The sequence below is a fragment of the Ostrea edulis genome, chromosome 3 (assembly GCF_947568905.1).
Source record: "Ostrea edulis chromosome 3, xbOstEdul1.1, whole genome shotgun sequence".
NCBI classification, from domain to species: Eukaryota; Metazoa; Mollusca; class Bivalvia; order Ostreida; family Ostreidae; genus Ostrea; species Ostrea edulis.
The window spans coordinates 25,554,638-25,575,864 of record NC_079166.1 but is presented as its reverse complement, the minus strand read 5'-3'; the positions used below and the strand labels follow the sequence as shown (position 1 = coordinate 25,575,864).

Below are 21,227 nucleotides of genomic sequence, written 5' to 3'. Positions count from 1 at the left end.
CATTATATTCTCCCTCACTTTGTTCGTCCGAATATAAATTAATGAGATGCTAATTACCAAAAAACAAGAAACTATATAGTATAAGTAGGATGGCAGCTCGCTAGCACTTTATTCATCACTCGTAATGTCCTTAAGAAATATATCGCAAACAAAACTACTCATGTTAATACACATCAATATATACACAGATTAATGTCATCTGATAAATGGTTACTATCCGCCATAGAAATATTGTAAAATTTACCTGTACGTAGAACTAGCGAGCGTGCTTAGAATGCCGCACAAACACATGTTCGCCTATTTATATGCCTTCACCACGTGACCAATACAAATGATATTCGAACCCGACTACCTATAAAACACCCGCATATAATTATAATTATATTCTCCCTCACTTTGTTCGTCCGAATATAAATTAATTAGATGCTAATTACCAAAAAACAAGAAACTATATAGTATAAGTAGGATGGCAGCTCGCTAGCACTTAGAAAAACAAAGAGAGAAAAATCTAATGGCGGAAGTAACACATTTGTTATTAATTATATAAACAAAAGTGAACAATATATAAACCTTTCATATGTTCAAATTTTTGGTAACATGAAGTTGCTTTTGCACACAATCTTTAATGTAGTTGTCCCTTGAAAAATCCGATTTCCATCGACCATGAATTTTTAACAACCTGTCACTTACGCCGCTTGAAGCCGCTGAAGTAGCGCCGCCACTTCGTAGACTGTGTAAACCAAACAACTTTGAATTCAAACCAATGGACGATAAAGCACTAAGTAGTATTTCTCGTGCTCTAGTATAAGAAATGGGTTTGTTAATCTCACAAAGCTTATAACGTTTTGATGACTTGTAAAAACGTATAGATCGAAAGATGAAATCGTCAGGTTTTTCAGTAATACTTGCAAGTTGTAAATAGTGCTTTAACCAAAAAACAGGACAGGTTGATTTACCTGTGCTTGCAATTAAAACATCATTACCTCGTCTATATACGTCTGTCTTGCTACTTTCAAGATGAACAGACATAAATAATGCATGAAAAGATATATTTCTAACACGTAAATTTGAAAGTTCGTTAAATCTGAAAAATCCCGCAAAACCCAACAATACCATTGTACAAACTCTCACATTAGACAAGTCATTTTTACAACTATCATTGCCGTATTTGCTTATAATCTGCTCTAAAATTTCAGGCGTTATTGGATCCTTCTTCTGAATCGGTTTCGAAAGAATTCGTTTTCCTCCTTCCATGAGCATATGGAGAATTTTTTGATCACACGGGTTAGAGCACATATTGCAATCATGATACCACTTGATACTGTAGAAATATGTTGATAACACAGATTCGGAAACCGATTGCTGTACAAGACCGCTTAGAAATACTGCCACAGTACTCACTGCTGCGGGTAAATAGGAAACATCGTGAGCCGAACACCAGCCTTTAAATTTTTGGAAATAAGTGTCGTATTTTCTATTAGAGTTGTCGCTCTTTCCTTTCCGTAGAATGTAATGAATGTGTGATGCTGCCGATGCAAACCTGCTGTCTTTTTTCATTTCCTGGATTTCCGACAGAATGTTATTGTGTACCTATAAAAAAGACAGATTTTATCAATGCAAAGTTGTCCCACAACTTTCCACCTTGAGACTTAAGATATAGTTCATGCATGCCCCATTCAATTACATTTGATTTTCTGAAAACGCACATGGTGCCTTATCTCTAATTCATATTTAGCTCACAAAATCCCACTTCGTTTCAATTCAAAATTCTCTTAGTATACACAAGAAAACGCACATGGTGCTTTGTTTACAATTTCATATGTAGCTCATAAGGTATATGCACATGGTGCTCAAAATACTGCTCTAGAATTCATTATGCACATGGTGCCATGCAAGATATGCCATGTGGTTCATGGAACCTTGTTGATCATCCATATGATCTATCTAAAATCAACTCTCAGCACTAGAACATTACTAGCAAACTTATATGCCGCAAAAATACTGTTTATATCTGATCCAGCTTTGAAAAAATTTTTTGGATTATTATACTCAATAAATCCTTTTACAAAATAATGAAAATTGTTTTGCTTTGCATTCCAAATCAGAGGCCAAAACATTGAAGATTTCCATTTTGGAATAATTAGTGTACCAAAAGCTTTACATATCTGCAAGTGCGTAAGTACTCGACAAATCAACACGGGTGGAGGTACTATCCAACAGTTTTCATCTGACCAATTTTGCGCAAAAGCATCAACTCCAGAAGTGTCGGGTGTCCAAAATTTTGAAAAGAATTTTTTGCATTTTTTGTTTTTACTGTCTGCAAATAAATCACATGTAAACTTTCCCCACGTTTTATCCAAAAATTCAAAAATCCTGTCTGAAACACCCCAGTCATCAAAATCGTAAATTTTGCTTAACTCATCTGCTAACGAGTTCATATTTCTAGGAATCCATTCCACTTCCAATTTTACTGAATGTGTTACACACAATCCAAACATTTCCAAAGCGAGCTGATGCAGCTCAAAATTCATACTTCCTTTACATGCAATCAGTACAACATTTTGATTATCTGTATATACTTTCACAAGTTTCCCTGATAGATAACTGTGTAAACTCTCAATAAGAATACAGATAGTTTTTAACTCTCGCCACGTAGAACAAAAAAGTCATTTGGCGCGAAATTGCCTCTCCGTTTGTCGTAGGGCTTGCTTCGATAGGAGCGTTTCCTAGCAGCACGACTAACAGCGTAACGAAGCTTAGTAGCATCTTCGGTGTCGTCCGCTAAGGGGTCGTCAAGGTATTCACTCACGGTATCCCATCCGTGCCGGTCTGCAATCTTTAAAATCTTGTTTCTTTGAAGTATTGCTGCTTGTTCCTCTTTTACGATGTCTGCTGCTTTCTGAAAATCACACTCCTGAATCAACTTTCCTAGCTCTGACAACTTGGAATATCTTGCTTGATTAAAGTTAAACTGAATCTTGTGTCCCTCGTGTTTGAATTCGAATCCTGGTGACCCGTTAACTGAAACTGTTGGTTCCTCCACGTGCGGCACGTTTTTCCCCGCGTTGCTTTTTGTCAACTTTTCTGTAAGACCCGTTATAGTGCTCACAATAACATTGCTCTGCCTTTCTAAAGCTTTGTTCAGTGAAGAACTGAATAAAGAAACGGCCTCTTCATTAGATAAACCAAATTCTCTTCCGGAGTTTCCATGCAATGGTCACTTTCAGCCATAGAGTTTTTGTAGTGTATAAAATTTACCTGTACGTAGAACTAGCGAGCGTGCTTAGAATGCCGCACAAACACATGTTCGCCTATTTATATGCCTTCACCACGTGACCAATACAAATGATATTCGAACCCGACTACCTATAAAACACCCGCATATAATTATAATTGTGTTCTACAACAATAGTGGGCAGTACCCTAGGCTATTGATACGCTCCACAGAGTTCTACAGGACCAGTCGGTAACCAGTACCCTAGGCTATTGATACACTCCACTGAGTTCTACAGGACGAGTAGGAAACCAGTACCCTAGGCTATTGATACGCTCCACCGAGTTCTACAGGACCAGTAGGAAACCAGTACCCTAGGCTATTGATACGCTCCACTGAGTTCTACAGGACCAGTAGGAAACCAGTACCCTAGGCTATTGATACGCTCCACCGAGTTCTACAGGACCAGTAGGAAACCAGTACCCTAGGCTATTGATAAGCTCCACTGAGTTCTACAGGACCAGTAGGAAACCAGTACCCTAGGATATTGATACCCTCCACCGAGTTCTACAGAACCAGTCGGAAACCAGTACCCTAGGCTATTGATACGCTCCACTGAGTTCTACAGGACCAGTAGGAAACCAGTACGCTAGGCTATTGATACGCTCCATTGTGTTCAACAACAATAGTGGGCAGTACCCTAGGCTATTGATATGCTCCACTGAGTTCTACAGGACCAGTCGGAAACCAGTACCCTAGGCTATTGATACGCTCCACCGAGTTCTACAGGACCAGTCGGAAACCAGTACCCTAGGCTATTGATACGCTCCACTGAGTTCTAGAGGACCAGTAGGAAACCAGTACCCTAGGCTATTGATACGCTCCTCCGAGTACTACAGGACCAGTAGGAAACCAGTACCCTAGGCTATTGATACGCTCCACTGAGTTCTACAGGACGAGTAGGAAACCAGTACCCTAGGCTATTGATACGCTCCACCGAGTTCTACAGGACCAGTAGGAAACCAGTACCATAGGCTATTGATACGCTCCACCGAGTTCTACAGGACCAGTCGGTAACCAGTACTCTAGGCTATTGATACCCTCCTCCGAGTACTACAGGACCAGTAGGAAACCAGTACCTTAGGCTATTGATACGCTCCACTGAGTTCTACAGTACCAGTAGGAAACCAGTACCGTACCCTAGGCTATTGATACGCTCCACTGAGTACTACAGGACCAGTAGGAAACCAGTACCCTAGGCTATTGATACGCTCCACTGAGTTCTACAGGACCAGTAGGAAACCAGTACCCTAGGATATTGATACCCTCCACCGAGTTCTACAGAACCAGTCGGAAACCAGTACCCTAGGCTATTGATACGCTCCACCGAGTTCTACAGGACCAGTCGGTAACCAGTACTCTAGGCTATTGATACGCTCCACCGAGTTCTACAGGACCAGTCCGAAACCAATACCCTAGGCTATTGATACGCTCCTCCGAGTACTACAGGACCAGTAGGAAACCAGTACCCTAGGCTATTGATACGCTCCTCCGAGTACTACAGGACCAGTAGGAAACCAGTACTCTAGGCTATTGATATGCTCCACTGAGTTCTACAGGACCAGTAGGAAACCAGTACCCTAGGCTATTGATACCCTCCACCGAATTCTACAGGACCAGTCGGAAACCAGTACCCTAGGCTATTGATACGCTCCACCGAATTCTACAGGACCAGTCGGAAACCAGTACCCTAGGCTATTGATACGCTCCTCCGAGTACTACAGGACCAGTAGGAAACCAGTACCCTAGGCTATTGATACGCTCCACCGAATTCTACAGGACCAGTCGGAAACCAGTACCCTAGGCTATTGATACGCTCCTCCGAGTACTACAGGACCAGTAGGAAACCAGTACCCTAGGCTATTGATACGCTCCACTGAGTTCTACAGGACCAGTAGGAAACCAGTACCCTAGGCTATTGATACGCTCCACTGAGTTCTACAAGACCAGTAGGAAACCAGTACCCTAGGCTATTGATACGCTCCTCTGAGTACTACAGGACCAGTAGGAAACCAGTACCCTAGGCTATTGATACGCTCCTCCGAGTACTACAGGACCAGTAGGAAACCAGTACTCTAGGCTATTGATACGCTCCACCGAGTTCTAGAGGACTAGTAGGAAACCAGTACCCTAGGCTATTGATACGCTTCACTGTGTTCTACAGGACCAGTAGGTAACCAGTACCCTAGGCTATTGATACACTCCACCGAGTTCTAGAGGACTAGTAGGAAACCAGTACTCTAGGCTATTGATACGCTCCACTGAGTTCTACAGGGCCAGAACATAACCCAGTCAGGCAGGTTTATAAAACAATCAGTTTTCAATCTAACCCAGTCAGTTTAGAACATAACCAGAGAAACCAATATTCCATAATTGTTTGCTGTCAATGGATCTATTTATGGTAAGTTATTAGCAAGGTTAAAGTTTTCAAAAAGTAGGTCAAACTCCAAGGTCAAGGTTATAGGGTAAAAAATGTTGGTACCCACTGAAACGTCTTGTCACAAGGAATACTCATGTGAAATATCAAAGCTTTATTACTTACTGTTCAAAAGTTATTAGCAAGGTTAAAGTTTCAGACAGAATTACAGAATGACAGACTGGACAAAAACAATATGCCCCCCCGATCTTCGATCTCGGGGGCATAAATATCCATAACTTCCTTTAACGTTAAATTATCTCAATAAAAATTACAGGTGCACAACTTAGTTATAACACATACTATATATACAAAGTTTGAATCAAATCTGTTGACTGTTTTTAAGATATTCTCTGGAAAATAACATCCCCTCAAAATCGAAAAAAATATCCATAACTTCCTTGAATTTCAGTTAGCGCCACGTCTAAATTCAGCTACAGACATTTCTGTTTTAATGCATCTTTCATTTGCCTCTTCATAAGGGAGTCCAGTGCTTATGCAAACTAAGTGTATCATGGCCTCTTTCAGAACAACAAATTTTAAGTACTGATGTCCCATTCTGTAAATAATTCAGAAACAAGAAATGTTTTAAAATCATTAACCTATGCCCACTGTGTGGAAATATTGAAAAAAAACAAAAACAAATGGAACATGACCTCTAATGCATAATATATCAGAAGGAATACTTGCAAACTTACAAAGGATAAGCAATAAAGATTTGCTCGAGTTGTTCATTTTTGCAGTCAACAAATGTGGAGTAACGGGAGAAAATAGATCTGAAATGAAAAAGTACTTTTCTTTAAATGAAGGTAGCAAAATCAATTTAATGTTGGTGATAATGATATAAAACAATAGGTCCATGGCCCATAATGCTCACTTGAATAACCCCAGTCCTACTGTTCTTCACAATATCATGTTTCAAAGATTTTTCTTTTGTCTATTCTCATGAAAAAGTCTAGGCTTCATATTTTGATTCCATTCTTGTCGCAAAGTATCATGACTTAACTAAACATGAATCCATACTAACAGGGCCCTGCTGTTGTTATGGTGATTATTTTTAAATAATCCATTCTATTTTTTCCTTTTCTTGAGTATCTCACCCCTCACTTTATCATACTTGAACTCAATTCATCTAATAATACCATATGCAAAGTTTTGTTGAAATTGAGCAAGTGATCCTTAAGATAAGAAGTCAAAGAGGAAAATAGCTAACACACACACATATGGGCAAATTTTAATCAGAGCCTTTGCCTAAGGTGAACTAAAATATGCAAAAATTTAACCTACTCTAATGCATATTAGATATCTTAATCATACAAATTAATTATTACACATGATAACTACATACAAGTTATTCAAGACTGATGTATCTGTAAGTTTCTGAGAAATAATCATTTTAAATGTGTTATCATATTAAGTATATCCCCCCCCCCCCCCTAAAATAGAGATCAACATACCCTGGTAAAAATTTGCTGGTGCACATCATTTCATAAAGAAAATGTTGAAGGTATTCTAATTCCTACACAATTGAAAGAAATAAAATTAATTACACATTTAATATGTTAATGTCACAACCTTTTCTTGCTAAAAGATGAATGGGACATACATTTCCAAATATGTTCATTTGACAGAAGACTTTGGCGGACTTTTGAAATGTGAATTAAGTTATTAAGGTTTGTGTATTTTGAATTCAAGGTCAATAACTCTTTCAAAAATAGTTCAACAAAGCCCAAACTCTCAAACTTGATCTGAAACCCAGTTGTCGGAATTGCCACATGAAATCTGAAAATTTTCAATGCATGGATGGATGCACAGACTGATCACTATAGGGCTCCCATCTATGTCTATAGGCTGGCCCTAATAATGTCATGCTTCTAAAGTAAAAACATGCTGGCTAAAGTTGAAAAGAAACCATCTTCAGGAACACTGATGCACTTCTTACCTCGGGTTGAATATAATTGGCTCCAAAACAATATTTTACAAAATTGTCCCTGTAAACCTTTTCAGGGTTGTTCATGAATTGATGATGCCGCTTAATGTTCAACCTCATCACTGAAAATGAGGACAAACGATTTACAAATTAATCTGCTATGATTAGCATCATCGATTCGGACAAGGGGGAGTTTTAGTGATCTTTATCATAATTCAATAGACAGATTTTGTATTTTGTACAGAAATTCAAATTTTACAACAAGCATGCACGGAGGTCAATATTCATGGTATAGCAGAGGTGCATGTAGTACAAGAGGGAAGAAGGCGCAAGGAGGGAAGGGGGGGAGGGCGAAAAAATACATATGTATTCACATATATACACAATATGCATACAAAAATGTGTATTTAAAATTAACAACAGCTAATTATGAATTTTTCAACATTTCTTCTATAAACAGGTATAGATTGGTGATAATTTCATGTTTAATGGTAGCTAATTCCATACAAGTACGCCCGAGTAGTGAAGAGCATTTTCAAATAAGATGTTTGATGTTCTGGTAAACAAAAATTATAATTTAATTCGGAACGCAGGGTATAGGAATCACGAGTTTGAACGATAAGATCTCGTAGATATTCGGGGTTCATACCATAAAAAGTTTTGTACGATAAAATACACTTATACTATGTAATTATAATTCAAATACATTTAACCATCCTAATTTTTCATGATTTTGATGGCTCATCAGGTGCTACGTTAAGAATAATTGAAAACTTACCATTTGGTTAAGCTGCAGTTCATAATGTCTCTAACAGTTTTCACAATGCTGTTTACCTGCATATACATGTATGTGCTTATGTGTATTATAATATCAGAATGTAATATTTAAAGATATATGATTGTACAATGTACTTAATAGATTATACCAATATAATGAACATTATGCAGTTTCTTTGCGAAGACATTTTAAACAGACTTACATTTCTTGAGATGAAATCTGTATTAATTTCTGAAAATGTAAAGGCATGACATCAATATCACTCGTTATAGGTCATATTATTGTTATACCCCTAATAAACAGTGTTGTGAATTCTTTTTGGCGACCCCAGGATGTTGTGAATTCAAGACTGTATATTCATTAACTGTGTTAAATACTATTTCTCTCTCGCACAAACAGTTCCTATGTAATTTCTTATGAGAAAAAGAGTCCAACATTAAAATAGTGTTACTTATTATGTTGAGAAGTCTTTTAGAAGAATACTACTATGTACTATACAGGATTTTTTTTTAAAAATTTGACACTATGAGACAAGTTAGCTAGCTGGTGTTTCTATAATCTAATCTACCAGAAGAACAAGTTGCATCATCATTGTCATTCTGCCTGGCATCATCAAGAATTGTCTGCATGGTTTCATTGTCATTCTGCCTGGCATCATCAAGATTTGTCTGCATGGTTTCATTGTCATTCTGCCGGATATCAGAGTACATAAAAGAACTCCTCTTTCTTTTCTGAAATAATTTTTTAACATACGACATATTTCAGTAATAATTGATCTTATAATACATACATACTCACACACACACAATATATACTGTACGTGTAACCAAATAATATGCCTCAATACAGGAGCATAAAACAACAGTACTGTCATGTACTGATCCTGCATCACAAAATTCATACCTTTAATGGATGTTTCCTTAAATCATAATGGCCTTCCTTTTGAAAACAAAAACAAACAAAACAAGAGGTACTGTGAGCAATGCTCACTAAGAATACCCCCCGCTTACCCCAATCTCCCAAAGAGTATTGGTAATAGGTATAAACTACCTCTTTTCTGAGTGTAAAAAACAAATGGCATGACAAACCGAACCATATTGCTACTTCAATGTCCAGTGCGCATGACCTTTGACCTTAAAATCGATAGGGAACATCTTCATCCCATGGGTAGTCCATATGTATGATATGGTGACTGTAGGTGAAAAGGATAACGCTTTAGAGCCCGGAAACCATATTGCTACTTCAATGTCCAGTGCGCGTGACCTTTGACCTTTTGACCCCAAAATCGATAGGGAACATCTTCATCCCATGGGTAGTCCATATATATGATATGGTGACTGTAGGTGGAAAGGATAACGCTTTAGAGCCCGGAAACCATATTGTTACTTCAATGTCCAGTGCGCTTGACCTTTGACCTTTTGACCCCAAAATCGATAGGAAACATCTTCATCCCATGGGTAGTCCATATGTATGATATGGTGACTGTAGGTGGAAAGGATAACGCTTTAGAGCCCGGAAACCATATTGCTACTTCAATGTCCAGTGTGCTTGACTTTTGACCTTTTGACCCCAAAATTAATAGGGAACATCTTCATCCCATGGGTAGTCCATATCTTTGATATGGTGATGGTAGGTGGAAAGGATAACGCTTTAGAGCCCGGAAACCATATTGCTACTTCGATGTCCAGTGTGCTTGACCTTTGACCTTTTGACCCCAAAATCGATAGGGAACATCTTCATCCCATAGGTAGTTCATATATATGATATGGTGATGGTAGGTGGAAAGGATAATGCTTTAGAGCCCGGAAACTATTGTGTCTACAGACGGACGGACGGACAGACAGACGGACAACCCGATTCCAGTATACCCCCCCCCCCCCTCCACAACTTGTTGCGGGGGGTATAATCAATGAACATACTGTATGTAGGTGTAAGTGTACTAATACATGAATCTCTAAACAAGAGGCCCATGGATCACATCACTCACCTTGGTCCATATTTAAAGATTTTCCCTATATACTCGCATGAAAAACTTTTATCCCCTATTGTGGCCCCAACGTACCCCCAAGGGCCATGATTTGAACAAACTTGAATCTGCACTATGTCAGGATACTTTCATGTAAACTTGTACTTTCCTAGCCCAGTGGTTATTAAGAAAAAGATTTTTAACGATTTTCCCTATATATTTGTATATATTTTTAAAATAAAAGTCTTCTTGAATTTTGATCAATATGACGGGAACTTTTAGGTAGCAAGTATTTCCCAATAGTTAGGTGCATGGTTAAAGTTCTTGATATAAAAAACAGACGGACAAAGAACAATACACCATCTGGTGGTGGTGGGGGGTAATAAACAAAATCTAAAAAAGGTATACATGTACCAGTAATTCTCAATTACAAGTTAAGCAGCAATAGAAACAAAAAATAATTGATAAACAAACCTTTGCTCCTGTGCATTTGCTAACCCAGTTGATCTCCTCTTCTGAAGGTTCAATATTGTCATTTTTCATAGTACTTATGCTCTATAAATAGATATATGTGAAATGTATGAGCAGGAAAACATATTCATGAATTAAATTGACTGTAATTACTAATGTTACCAGGACTACCTGCTTATATTTTGTGAAGTGTATTTTTCGCATTGGTTTTCTTGAAACAGAACACACACTAGATTTTCTGCTGCCCTCCAACTCTCTACAAAGTAGTAAATATCTATTCTTTACACCTACATTTTCTTAGGGTCATCAAGATCCATATTCTTTGTTACATTTTGTAGCAATTTACCAGAAAACTGACTCATTCAGAAAGGCCCTACAGAGAACTTAATTAATGTACTATTTGTTTTAATGTTAATGTTTTTAAGGAAAGAGATGAGGAAAAATAATAATGACAATAATTTTCAAAATGTTTCAGTATGTACTTACACATCTTTATCCTTGATAGTTTCTTCTATATTTGTATGACCATATCTGAAATATATCAATACCTCAAGTTTTAAGAGTTTGAGCGAGACTCTTGAGTGCAATATATTTTTGTACATTTCAATAAAGCTAAAAAGGCATCCACATGAAATCTGAATAAGGTTGGATAGCAATCTATAGTACATAATTCAATAAAACTTACTTAACAAATTTAATTCAATTCTTAAAAAGTTAAGACTTTATTTATGGAGATCTATATTGCATAACTGCTTGTACAATACTAAACTAATAATGATTAAAAAATTAAAGCAGTAATATTTTGAAAACACCATGCAAAATCCTTATTAATAAATTTCGAAGAGGCCCATGGGCCACAAAGCTCACCTGTGTCACCAAAATGTGCCCCCTCCATACCTTAATTTGAACCAATTTTTGATCTAGTACTCATTAAGGAAGTTTTCATATAAGTTTTGTCTGCATTGTTTTAATTGCTCCAGTGGTTCTTAAGAGAAAAATGCTACCATAGTTTCACTATTTATGAATAATCTCCACTTTGACATGGGTGTGACCCTTCATTTGAACAATTTTGCATTTCCTTTAGCCAAGGATGACTTATGGCAACTTTGAACTTAGCTCAATGGTTCTGAGGTAAAAATTGTGTAACATTTACAGACAGACAGGGACAGACAGGCAAATGGACAGACAGACAATGAACACCAGTTAATCAGAAAAGCTCACCTGAGTTTATGGCTCAAGTGAGCTAACAACAAATTCTAAACTAAACGTCATGCTAAATGTATCTTAATTTGGCTACCTTCCCCTTAAATCACTATACAAAAAAGAACTTTTTTTCTTTTTCTGAAATAAAATGAATGACACAAAACATTCATATTGATTAATTCTATACTAATACATGTACACCCATTTACACGCCTCAACAGTACATTGTAGGTGCATTGAGTAGAATATACCTTAGGTGGATCTTTTCTTAGATTAAGTTCCAGATTCAGACTGTGTTGGTCAAGTGAAGTACACATTTCACATCTAAAGTTTAAAACTCTGATACAACCACCATGAAAGAACTTGTCACATGTCTCACACCTTATCTACAAGAGTTATATATTACATGAAATGCAATTTATGTCCAGTGCAAAATATATTTTTTTATAAAAGTAATTAAATTAAGTTACCTAACATAGTATATCATTTCCATGTGCTAGTTGTGCATACATAACTTCATTTATCTTTTAAATCGGAAAACAAGAGGCCCATGGGCCACATCGCTCACCTGAGTCACTTTGGCCCATATCTGAAGACTTTCCTTATATATTTGCATGTAAAACCTTAGTCCCTATTATGGCCCAAACTACCTTTGCAAACTTGAATCTACACTATGTCAGAAAGCTTTCATGTAAATGTCAACTTCTTTGGCCCAATGGTTCTTGAGAAGAAGATTTTTAAAGATTTTTCCTATATATTTGTATGTAAAACTTTGATCCCCTATTGTGGCCTCATCCAACCCCCGGGGCCCATGATTTGAACAATCTTGAATCTTCACTATGTCAGAAAGTTTTCTTGTAAATATCAGCTTTTCTGACTCAGTGGTTATTGAGAAAAAGATTTTAACTATATATTTGTATGTAAAACTTTGATCCCCCCTTGTGGCCTCATCCTACCCCCAGGGGCCATGATTTGAACAAACTTGAATCTGCACTATGTCAAAACGTTTTCATGTAAAAATCAGCTTTTCTGGCTCAGTGGTTCTTGAGAAGAAGATTTTTCCTATATATTTGTATGTAAAACTTTGATCCCCTATTGTGGCCCCATCCAACCCCCGGAGCCCATGATTTGAACAAACTTGAATCTGCATTATGTCAGGAAGCTTTCATGTAAATCTCAGCTTTTCTGGCTTAGTGGTTCTTGAGAAGAAGATTTTTAAAGTTTTTCCCTATATATTTGAGCACAAAACCACTTTAATATTCTTGATAATATGATAGTTGTAATTTTAAACTACATGACTACTTCTCTATAACAGAATTATATACCCCCTGTAACTGTCTGGTAAGAAACTGGAGACCAGTGTTGAAATCATTGTACATAAACTACCTTCACTGTAATGTGACAGGTAGCCTCTTTTAAATTCCTGATGTTTCCTTTCAAGTCCATTTGTTGTCGTGATCCTAATGTTGTAACTTGTTTGTCTCAAGGCTTTAACCCATCGCTGGAAGAAGATTTTCAGAGTTGAGAATTTTTTTTAAAAGAAAGGAGTTATTTTAACTAATTTACACTAAAGAGAACAATAACCCATTATTCTGTATCAATGGGAAATCATGCTATTCTCTTTGGGCTTTTTAAAATTTTTAATATAAATTTAGAATTGTGAACCATGAATATGTTATTATTGTATTTGCATCAGTGGACCTAAGTGCTGCAAAATATTCAATAATTTTCCTGTTCTGCATATCAAAGTTAAAATTTGATATTTGACAGCGGCATTCAAAACAGGATGTTTTCTTAAAACACAAATGCCCCTGAAAGTGCCAGTATTGATGAAAGGCTTAATATATGCTATATTACTTTACTTGATATATGTTATATTAACACTATATGACATACTATTCTGGACTCGCCTTAGAGTCAGAATCCTAGAGCTGCATATGCAGACAAATAGCAATAGGTCACCTGAGTAACTCGAGTGTCTCAACATAAAAACTTACATGTGCAACTGATAGCCACTGCATGTTTGTCAAACCACTTTTGCATCCGCTGGTTACTTTGCCAATGAGGGTGTTCTTTCAGTCTGTCCACAGCTTCTTTATATTCATTTTCTGAATCAGCATTAGCTATTCTTCTCATCCTATGGAATTAATGATGACAAAACCCATTGCAAATGTATTATGAATTCTTCAGTATAGAAATGTAAACAATTTTGTTACCCTGCCATAGCCCCCCCCCCCTCCCATCTTTTCTCCCTCCACAAATGGTCAATTGTAAACTTGATACTTCATGCAACTGACTATATGTGCCATCGATATCTACATGATTTAGATCATTACATATAAAAAACAAATTTTGGTGAGAAATTAAATCATGATATGATAATAAACAGATAAATCAAAGGTTTATAAAAGTATACAACCAAATAAACATAAATTTCATTTTTCAGTAGATGAGGATTGATATACTTGAATATTTACTTACAATTCAATGATCTCATCTTGATTTGAACCAACCCAATGTGCAATTTGTTTCAACCAACGTATCCACCATTGTTCCCGATGAAAAGAGCAGAGGTATACAGTACATTCTGTGGTAATAACAAATTATCAATTTAACAGAATAAATAAATTTCTGTGGATTTCATGGATCAATTTACTTGGTTTTCAATTTTACAACAAACTTGGAATTATAAACTTATTTTAACCTTCAAAAATTTCCTCAACTGCCTGAATTTCTCTTTCATCATAGTCAGTGATGAAATACTTGGGAGTCCATCCTGGGTTCCATTCCTTAATTTTCATCAAACTCTCATGGATTGCTTTCTTACTCTCTGTGGAAACCAGGAAGGAACCACATATAGAATGCCCAACATTAGTCTGAACACATATAAAGAACAGAGGGAGTGCATATTTGGAGGTCTTATATGTGGCATCCATGATGCAAATATCTGCCCCATACATGCTCAGAAGACGTCTTTGCCATGCTGTCTGGTGAACAAACAGGAAGTCCTCTGATGGGGATTCTCTGTGGTCAGTAGTATCATATCTGTGTGTGTAGATACAAAAAAAAAACATGCAAAAGAAACTTCCTTAACATTTCATTGGAAGCAACTTTGGTTTAATGAGGTATGCTACACCAGAGAAATTTGATATGGCTGAAAAGTGGAGGATGAGTACAACAATATTTTGAAATTAAAAACTTTTAAATTTACTTTATTTACTCAAAAATGTTGCCGATATTTTTATTTTCATCCATGTTTTAAAAGGAAGTCAGCCATTATGACAATGTAGAGTACCTCCTTAAACTTTTCACAAACTTACGATGTCCTTAAAAAGAAGTTGTCTTCAGGATAACTTTCCTGCCAGGTCTCTACCAAAGACTCAAGGTTAAGGTGGTCATCCTTGGAAAACCTGATAGCAATAATGATCTAACATCAGAAATATTTTCACTTGAATAATTTCCGAATTAATTTGAATACCTATCAAGAGACATGCAATATTACAGATTTATGTATGGAATTCCATAGTTTCACCACAGCCACAGCCATCAAAGACAAATATAAAGATAACTTCTAAACAAGTTATATTATACTAGACTTTAATTTAGACAAGAGACAAAAAGTGATTAAAATGCAAATATTTACGTGTAATATGCAAAGTGCAATATGTACCTTAAGCTGTTAATGGCATTATCCATGTGGTTTTTAATATCCTTATCCAATGGATAGAATCTTCTGTTTGTCCTCGGAATTTCCTGGTTTGGGCATAATTGTCTTTTTTCACTGAAATTGACATGTGTCTCTTCATTTCAGGAACATTTCTTACTCCATCAGCAACAAGTTCTTTTATGCGGCTTATCAGCCTTAAATCTATTCGCTGTGTGATTCCTGCAAACTACAATGTCAAGGAATTTTTAATATCCTGAATGCATAACAGCTATGTTGAAAATATATGGTAACACAAATATAAGAATTATCTAGTAAGTAATTACTGATCATCAAAACGCACCTCTCCAGTAAGATGGTTTATGTGGTCATTGGCACTTGGATATGACAGCAAATAAACAACTGACTTCTGAATTCTGTCTCTGTTTGCAAAAGCTTGTTTGATATTCTTTGAAATCTTTCTTTTCATCAACTTATTGTTGAATGAATCTACCTAAAAATGAAGAAATATCTATACTTATAGACCCCAAGTACCATTAAGGAGATATGTGACATTTCCACCATTTTTTCTAAACTATTTCTTCATCTCCTAGCGTGAAATGAAGAGATTTTATATGATTTCTGAAATAGGCTAAACAAATTTATTGTAGTAATATTACCATATTTTGTATATCAGCCCAAGAAGCTCAGACTGAAAATCACATAACTAGTAGTGCAAGGGTCGCGGGTTTGGTACCTGATTGTCCAAAAAAGTTGCTACAGTATAATGTCCAATTTTATACAACATGAGAGCCGACATTACATTTTTACTTGAAACAACCAGGAACTATCAAAATATATGAACTCTAAAACTGATATGGTAATCTACTCAAGATTTATACATATATATATATATCATAGAATGTAAGTGACTTGTAAGTAAAATATCACAAGTTAATTACATATCATCGACATAAGTCACATATTTCCTTTACCATATCATTAAGTAAGTATAAAAGTATGAATGACTTACCCAAAAATCAGGAAATTTCATGATAACTCTTAATTCTAATGGCTGCTGGACAAGATTGCTTTTTAGACATTTGGATATGTCTACATGCTTTTCTCTTATTAAAATAATCATGGTCTCCAGGTTCCTATCAATGCCAATGACAAGACTTTATGAACTGTTTTTGGTTGCTAGCTTATTACTAGTAAAATATTTTCAAGATCATGCAGGGGTGGGGAATTATTTGTTGTGTTTGTCTCTCTTGATATTCATTTGTGAAAAATTAATACTCCATATTCAGTACTAGAACTACACAATTGCTAAAGATCATGCACTACAGTAATTTAGTAGTAGCATATAAATTATATATCTGTTTCGCAATATCGACATTTGAAATACTCAATATATGCATGAGTATCGATCACCAATATAAAAAAAACAAACATGCATATTTATATAATAGATTAAAATCAAATATCATTACATGTTTTTGTTTCTTCTTTTCTTTTGCTCTCCTCTGCCTGTCTGGTCCTAGGTGACATTCTTTTACCATCCATCTTATATTGATGTAAGGAATGCCATCGAAGTCCACAGAGGGACAAGCTGTGTTTTGACAATCTTGCCATAAAATTTTGTGACCCTTTAAAGATGTTACATCTGTACAAATACAAAAAATAGAGGCAAATTGGTGTCAGAGCATCATACAGTGTAAATGCACCTGCTGGTAACAAAGTTTAAATCTGTAACCATATATAGTGACTTCACTGGCATACATTTCTCATGATATATTTATATCTCAAATTTCAATTCAGCAAACTGTATCAATGCAATTGTTAATTGACAAGGAGTATCCATACTGTAGCCTAGGGTATGATAGTCATATTGAAAAGTAGTATCCGATAGACCGTATCAATAGCCTAGGGTATGATTGTCATATTGAACAGGAGTACCCGACAGACCGTATCAATAGCCTAGGTATGATTGTCATATTGACAAGTAGTACCCGATAGACCGTATCAATAGCCTAGGGTATAATTGTCATATTGACAAGGAGTATCCGATAGACCGTATCAATAGCCTAGGGTATGATTGTCATATTGACAAGGAGTACCCGATAGATCGTATCAATAGCCTAGGGTATAATTGTCATATTGACAAGGAGTATCCGATAGACCGTATCAATAGCCTAGGGTATGATTGTCATATTGACAAGGAGTACCCGATAGATCGTATCAATAGCCTAGGGTTATAGTTGTCATATTGACAAGTAGTACCCGATAGACCGTATCAATAGCCTAGGGTATAGTTGTCATATTGACAAGTAGTACACGATAGACCATATCAATAGCCTAGGGTATAATTGTCATATTGACTAGGAGTACCCGATAGACCATATCAATAGCCTAGGGTATGATAGTCATATTGAAAAGTAGTATCCGATAGACCGTATCAATAGCCTAGGGTATGATTGTCATATTGAACAGGAGTACCCGACAGACCGTATCAATAGCCTAGGTATGATTGTCATATTGACAAGTAGTACCCGATAGATCGTATCAATAGCCTAGGGTATAATTGTCATATTGACAAGGAGTATCCGATAGACCGTATCAATAGCCTAGGGTATGATTGTCATATTGACAAGGAGTACCCGATAGATCGTATCAATAGCCTAGGGTTATAGTTGTCATATTGACAAGTAGTACCCGATAGACCATTATCAATAGCCTAGGGTATAGTTGTCAGATTGACTAGGAGTACCCGATAGACCATATCAATAGCCTAGGGTATGATCGTCATATTGAACAGGAGTATCCGATAGACCGTATCCATAGCCTAGGGTATGATTGTCGTATTGACAAGGAGTACCCGATAGACTGTATCAATAGCCTAGGGTATGATTGTCATATTGAACAGGAGTACCCGATAGACCCTATCAATAGCCTAGGGTATGGTTGTCATATTGACGAGTAGTACCCGATAGACCATATGAATAGCCTAGGGTATGATTGCCATGTCGAACAGCTAGGACTATCCGATAGACCGTATCAATAGCCTAGGATATGGTTGTCATATTGACTAGGAGTACCCGATAGACCATATCAATAGCCTAGGGTATGATTGTCATATTGAACAGGAGTATCCAATAGACCGTATCAATAGCCTAGGGTATGATTGTCATATTGACAAGTAGTACCCGATAGACTGTATCAATAGCCTAGGTATGATTGTCATATTGACAAGGAGTATCCGATAGACCGTATCAATAGCCTAGGTATGATTGTCATATTGACAAGGAGTATCCGATAGACCGTATCAATAGCCTAGGGTATGATTGTCATATTGACAGGGAGTATCCGATAGACTATCAATTGATCAATACCGTCTAGTAAGGCCACTGATAAAATGTGTTGTGTTTCCGCTAACCCGACCGACCCTAAATTATAGCCCCGACCCTATAATTTTTTTTCGATATTTAAAAAAAAAATCGTCATTTTCCCGGAAAAAATATATTCCCGGTTCTTGGTTTTCGTTTTAGTTAGACATTGAGATGAAGTCATTCAAACGCTTTAATGATATACAAAATTGCATGGTATTGTGTCAAGCGTTTAAACAACATTGAAAATGTTTCTAACTAACAGCATGGATGATGGTTGACCCAGTGGCTAGTACCTCCATGCGTGCTCACGCAACGGTGATTTAAGAATTTAAGTTAACAGACGGTCGAGAGACTCTGCCAAGTGTCATGTTTTCATTGAAGACTTTCTTTTGTTAAAATTGCCAACTCCTATGTTGTTTTTAGACGGTGGCTATTTATAGCCATGCACTGTCTTATGCTATCGTTTCAGCGGGCATTACTGTGTATGCACGGGGACCCTAGTTTTATATGGAGGTCATGATGCAGAGTGACAGACATGAATGGTGAGAGCCGAGAGGAAAAAAAGATGTGCAGATTGTTTTTAAAATAAAAATTTATGTCCGGTAAAAAGTTTTAGCTGGAAGAGAGTTGGATCCCATTAGGATAAGTGGGATCTGCCCAGACTGTCTTCCTACCCTTGTTCCATTTAGATTGTGAAAATACATTCAGAAATGTATTAATAAACCTAAAATATGTTAATGATGTTGATATTTTGGTGATGATTTAATATATTTTTTCAAAACCATCACATTATTTTCCTGTCAAACATATCCAATAGAAGTATTCCTATGACAACCAATCTAAATGTAGAAACAATATATCTGGTACTTGTAGAGCATAGTGGCATAGAGGAGTTAACTTTTGTGTTTTATGCTAGATATGTTTCATTGAAAAATATAGTTTCTTATAAAACATCTGGAAATAATCCTCAGCCAATAACGGGTGAAATGTTATGATTGAAAGTTTACTTGCAATGCAATTTAAGCAAAAATTTATTTTGAAAGTATAAAATTCAATAGAACATTTAACTTGTGCAGTAAGTAGGGCTATACGGACCGTGGATATCGGCCTGGATAGCTCAGTGGTTAGAGCACCTGACTAGAAATGCAGGGGTCCAGCCAAAGATTTTCTCCTTCCCATACTACATTTGGTGCCGTTGACCACCCCTGGTGGTGCAGATTGGCCTATCAGGGGCGAAAAGAACCTGGGTTGATATTGAAAGACAATTATAAAATTATAATTGATCTTAAGGAGGGAGGAATGTAGTAATTAAGGCTTTACCCCTATACTACACTTGTTAGAGTTTACAATGTTTTTGCATACTTTGAAAAAATAAAATTTAAAAAAAAAATAAAAATTATTTCCTACCTACCTACCCTATTTTTTTCTGGAACGTTAGCGGAAACTCAACACTTTTTATCGTTGGCCTAATACAGTCTGCAATACAAGTACTTACCACTTGGTCGCAAACTGAAGTGTCTTTTGTTACTTATTCTTTGTGTGATGTATCGCGATGTTGTATCCCGCTCTAAGTTTTCAATAAACAAATTCACTTCTTGGTACTGAGTAAATGTAACAAGCGGCATGATGGGTGTGGCATGTTTACCTTGGGAACGCGCGCGAACGTCAAGATACCTCGGACAATTAAATAGTCGGATAAATATGTTGAAAGCATTGTTGTGTTTACAGATCTGATTATACAATTAGGATATATATAATCAATAACGATAAATAAATTACAAATTCTAAATACAATGAAACCCCGTACATTTCACATATAAATGAACCACTTGGCCTAGTTTGCACCATTGGTGCATTGTGCACTTGGTTTATATTTACTTTAACCTTTTTACATTTTTTTAAGGGCTAAATAAAATACCATGCATCATTTAACGTTACATATATATGTCAGAATGAATATGTATAATAATTCCGGGAATAAAATAATGCATCAGATTCCTTTTATATCTTAGACGTATCTCATACATATTCATGTTTACCTCAGGCTCGTGATATATATATATGGGAAAAGAGTACCAATTCATTTCCCATAGACCTCAATGTTAACCTTTGGCCCTCTCACTAATTAACTATATCGATTTTAAACAAATGACCGCA

General features: G+C 36.4%; 1 protein-coding gene and 1 long non-coding RNA gene across 7 annotated transcripts; both read right to left on the bottom strand.

Annotated features, from left to right (window-relative positions):
- Positions 1 to 79: 79 nt before the first annotated feature.
- On the bottom strand, positions 80 to 3,105 carry LOC125658242 (uncharacterized). The gene is made up of 2 exons (XM_056160284.1): positions 2,660 to 3,105; positions 80 to 2,020 (listed from the first exon to the last, which is right to left on the bottom strand). The coding sequence occupies exon 2, from the start codon at positions 1,555 to 1,557 to the stop codon at positions 574 to 576; it is 984 nt and encodes a 327-aa protein (XP_056016259.1). The 5' UTR covers positions 1,558 to 2,020; positions 2,660 to 3,105; the 3' UTR covers positions 80 to 573.
- A 2,683-nt stretch (positions 3,106 to 5,788) lies between these two features.
- Positions 5,789 to 21,116, bottom strand: LOC125673614 (uncharacterized). 6 transcript variants are annotated; one of them, XR_008801834.1, is made up of 21 exons: positions 20,566 to 21,108; positions 17,175 to 17,347; positions 16,715 to 16,838; positions 16,046 to 16,195; positions 15,709 to 15,931; positions 15,359 to 15,448; positions 14,743 to 15,083; positions 14,520 to 14,625; positions 14,036 to 14,175; positions 13,425 to 13,539; positions 12,290 to 12,424; positions 11,322 to 11,366; positions 11,007 to 11,091; positions 10,839 to 10,919; positions 8,967 to 9,129; positions 8,601 to 8,629; positions 8,399 to 8,454; positions 7,633 to 7,742; positions 7,148 to 7,209; positions 6,389 to 6,466; positions 5,789 to 6,249 (listed from the first exon to the last, which is right to left on the bottom strand). It is a non-coding gene; the product is annotated as an uncharacterized LOC125673614 (long non-coding RNA). The 6 variants fall into 6 exon arrangements; XR_008801837.1 differs by having other exon boundaries at positions 13,364 to 13,539; positions 14,743 to 14,868; positions 20,566 to 21,106; XR_008801839.1 differs by lacking the exon at positions 7,633 to 7,742 and having other exon boundaries at positions 20,566 to 21,116.
- Between the last annotated feature and the right edge of the window lie 111 nt (positions 21,117 to 21,227).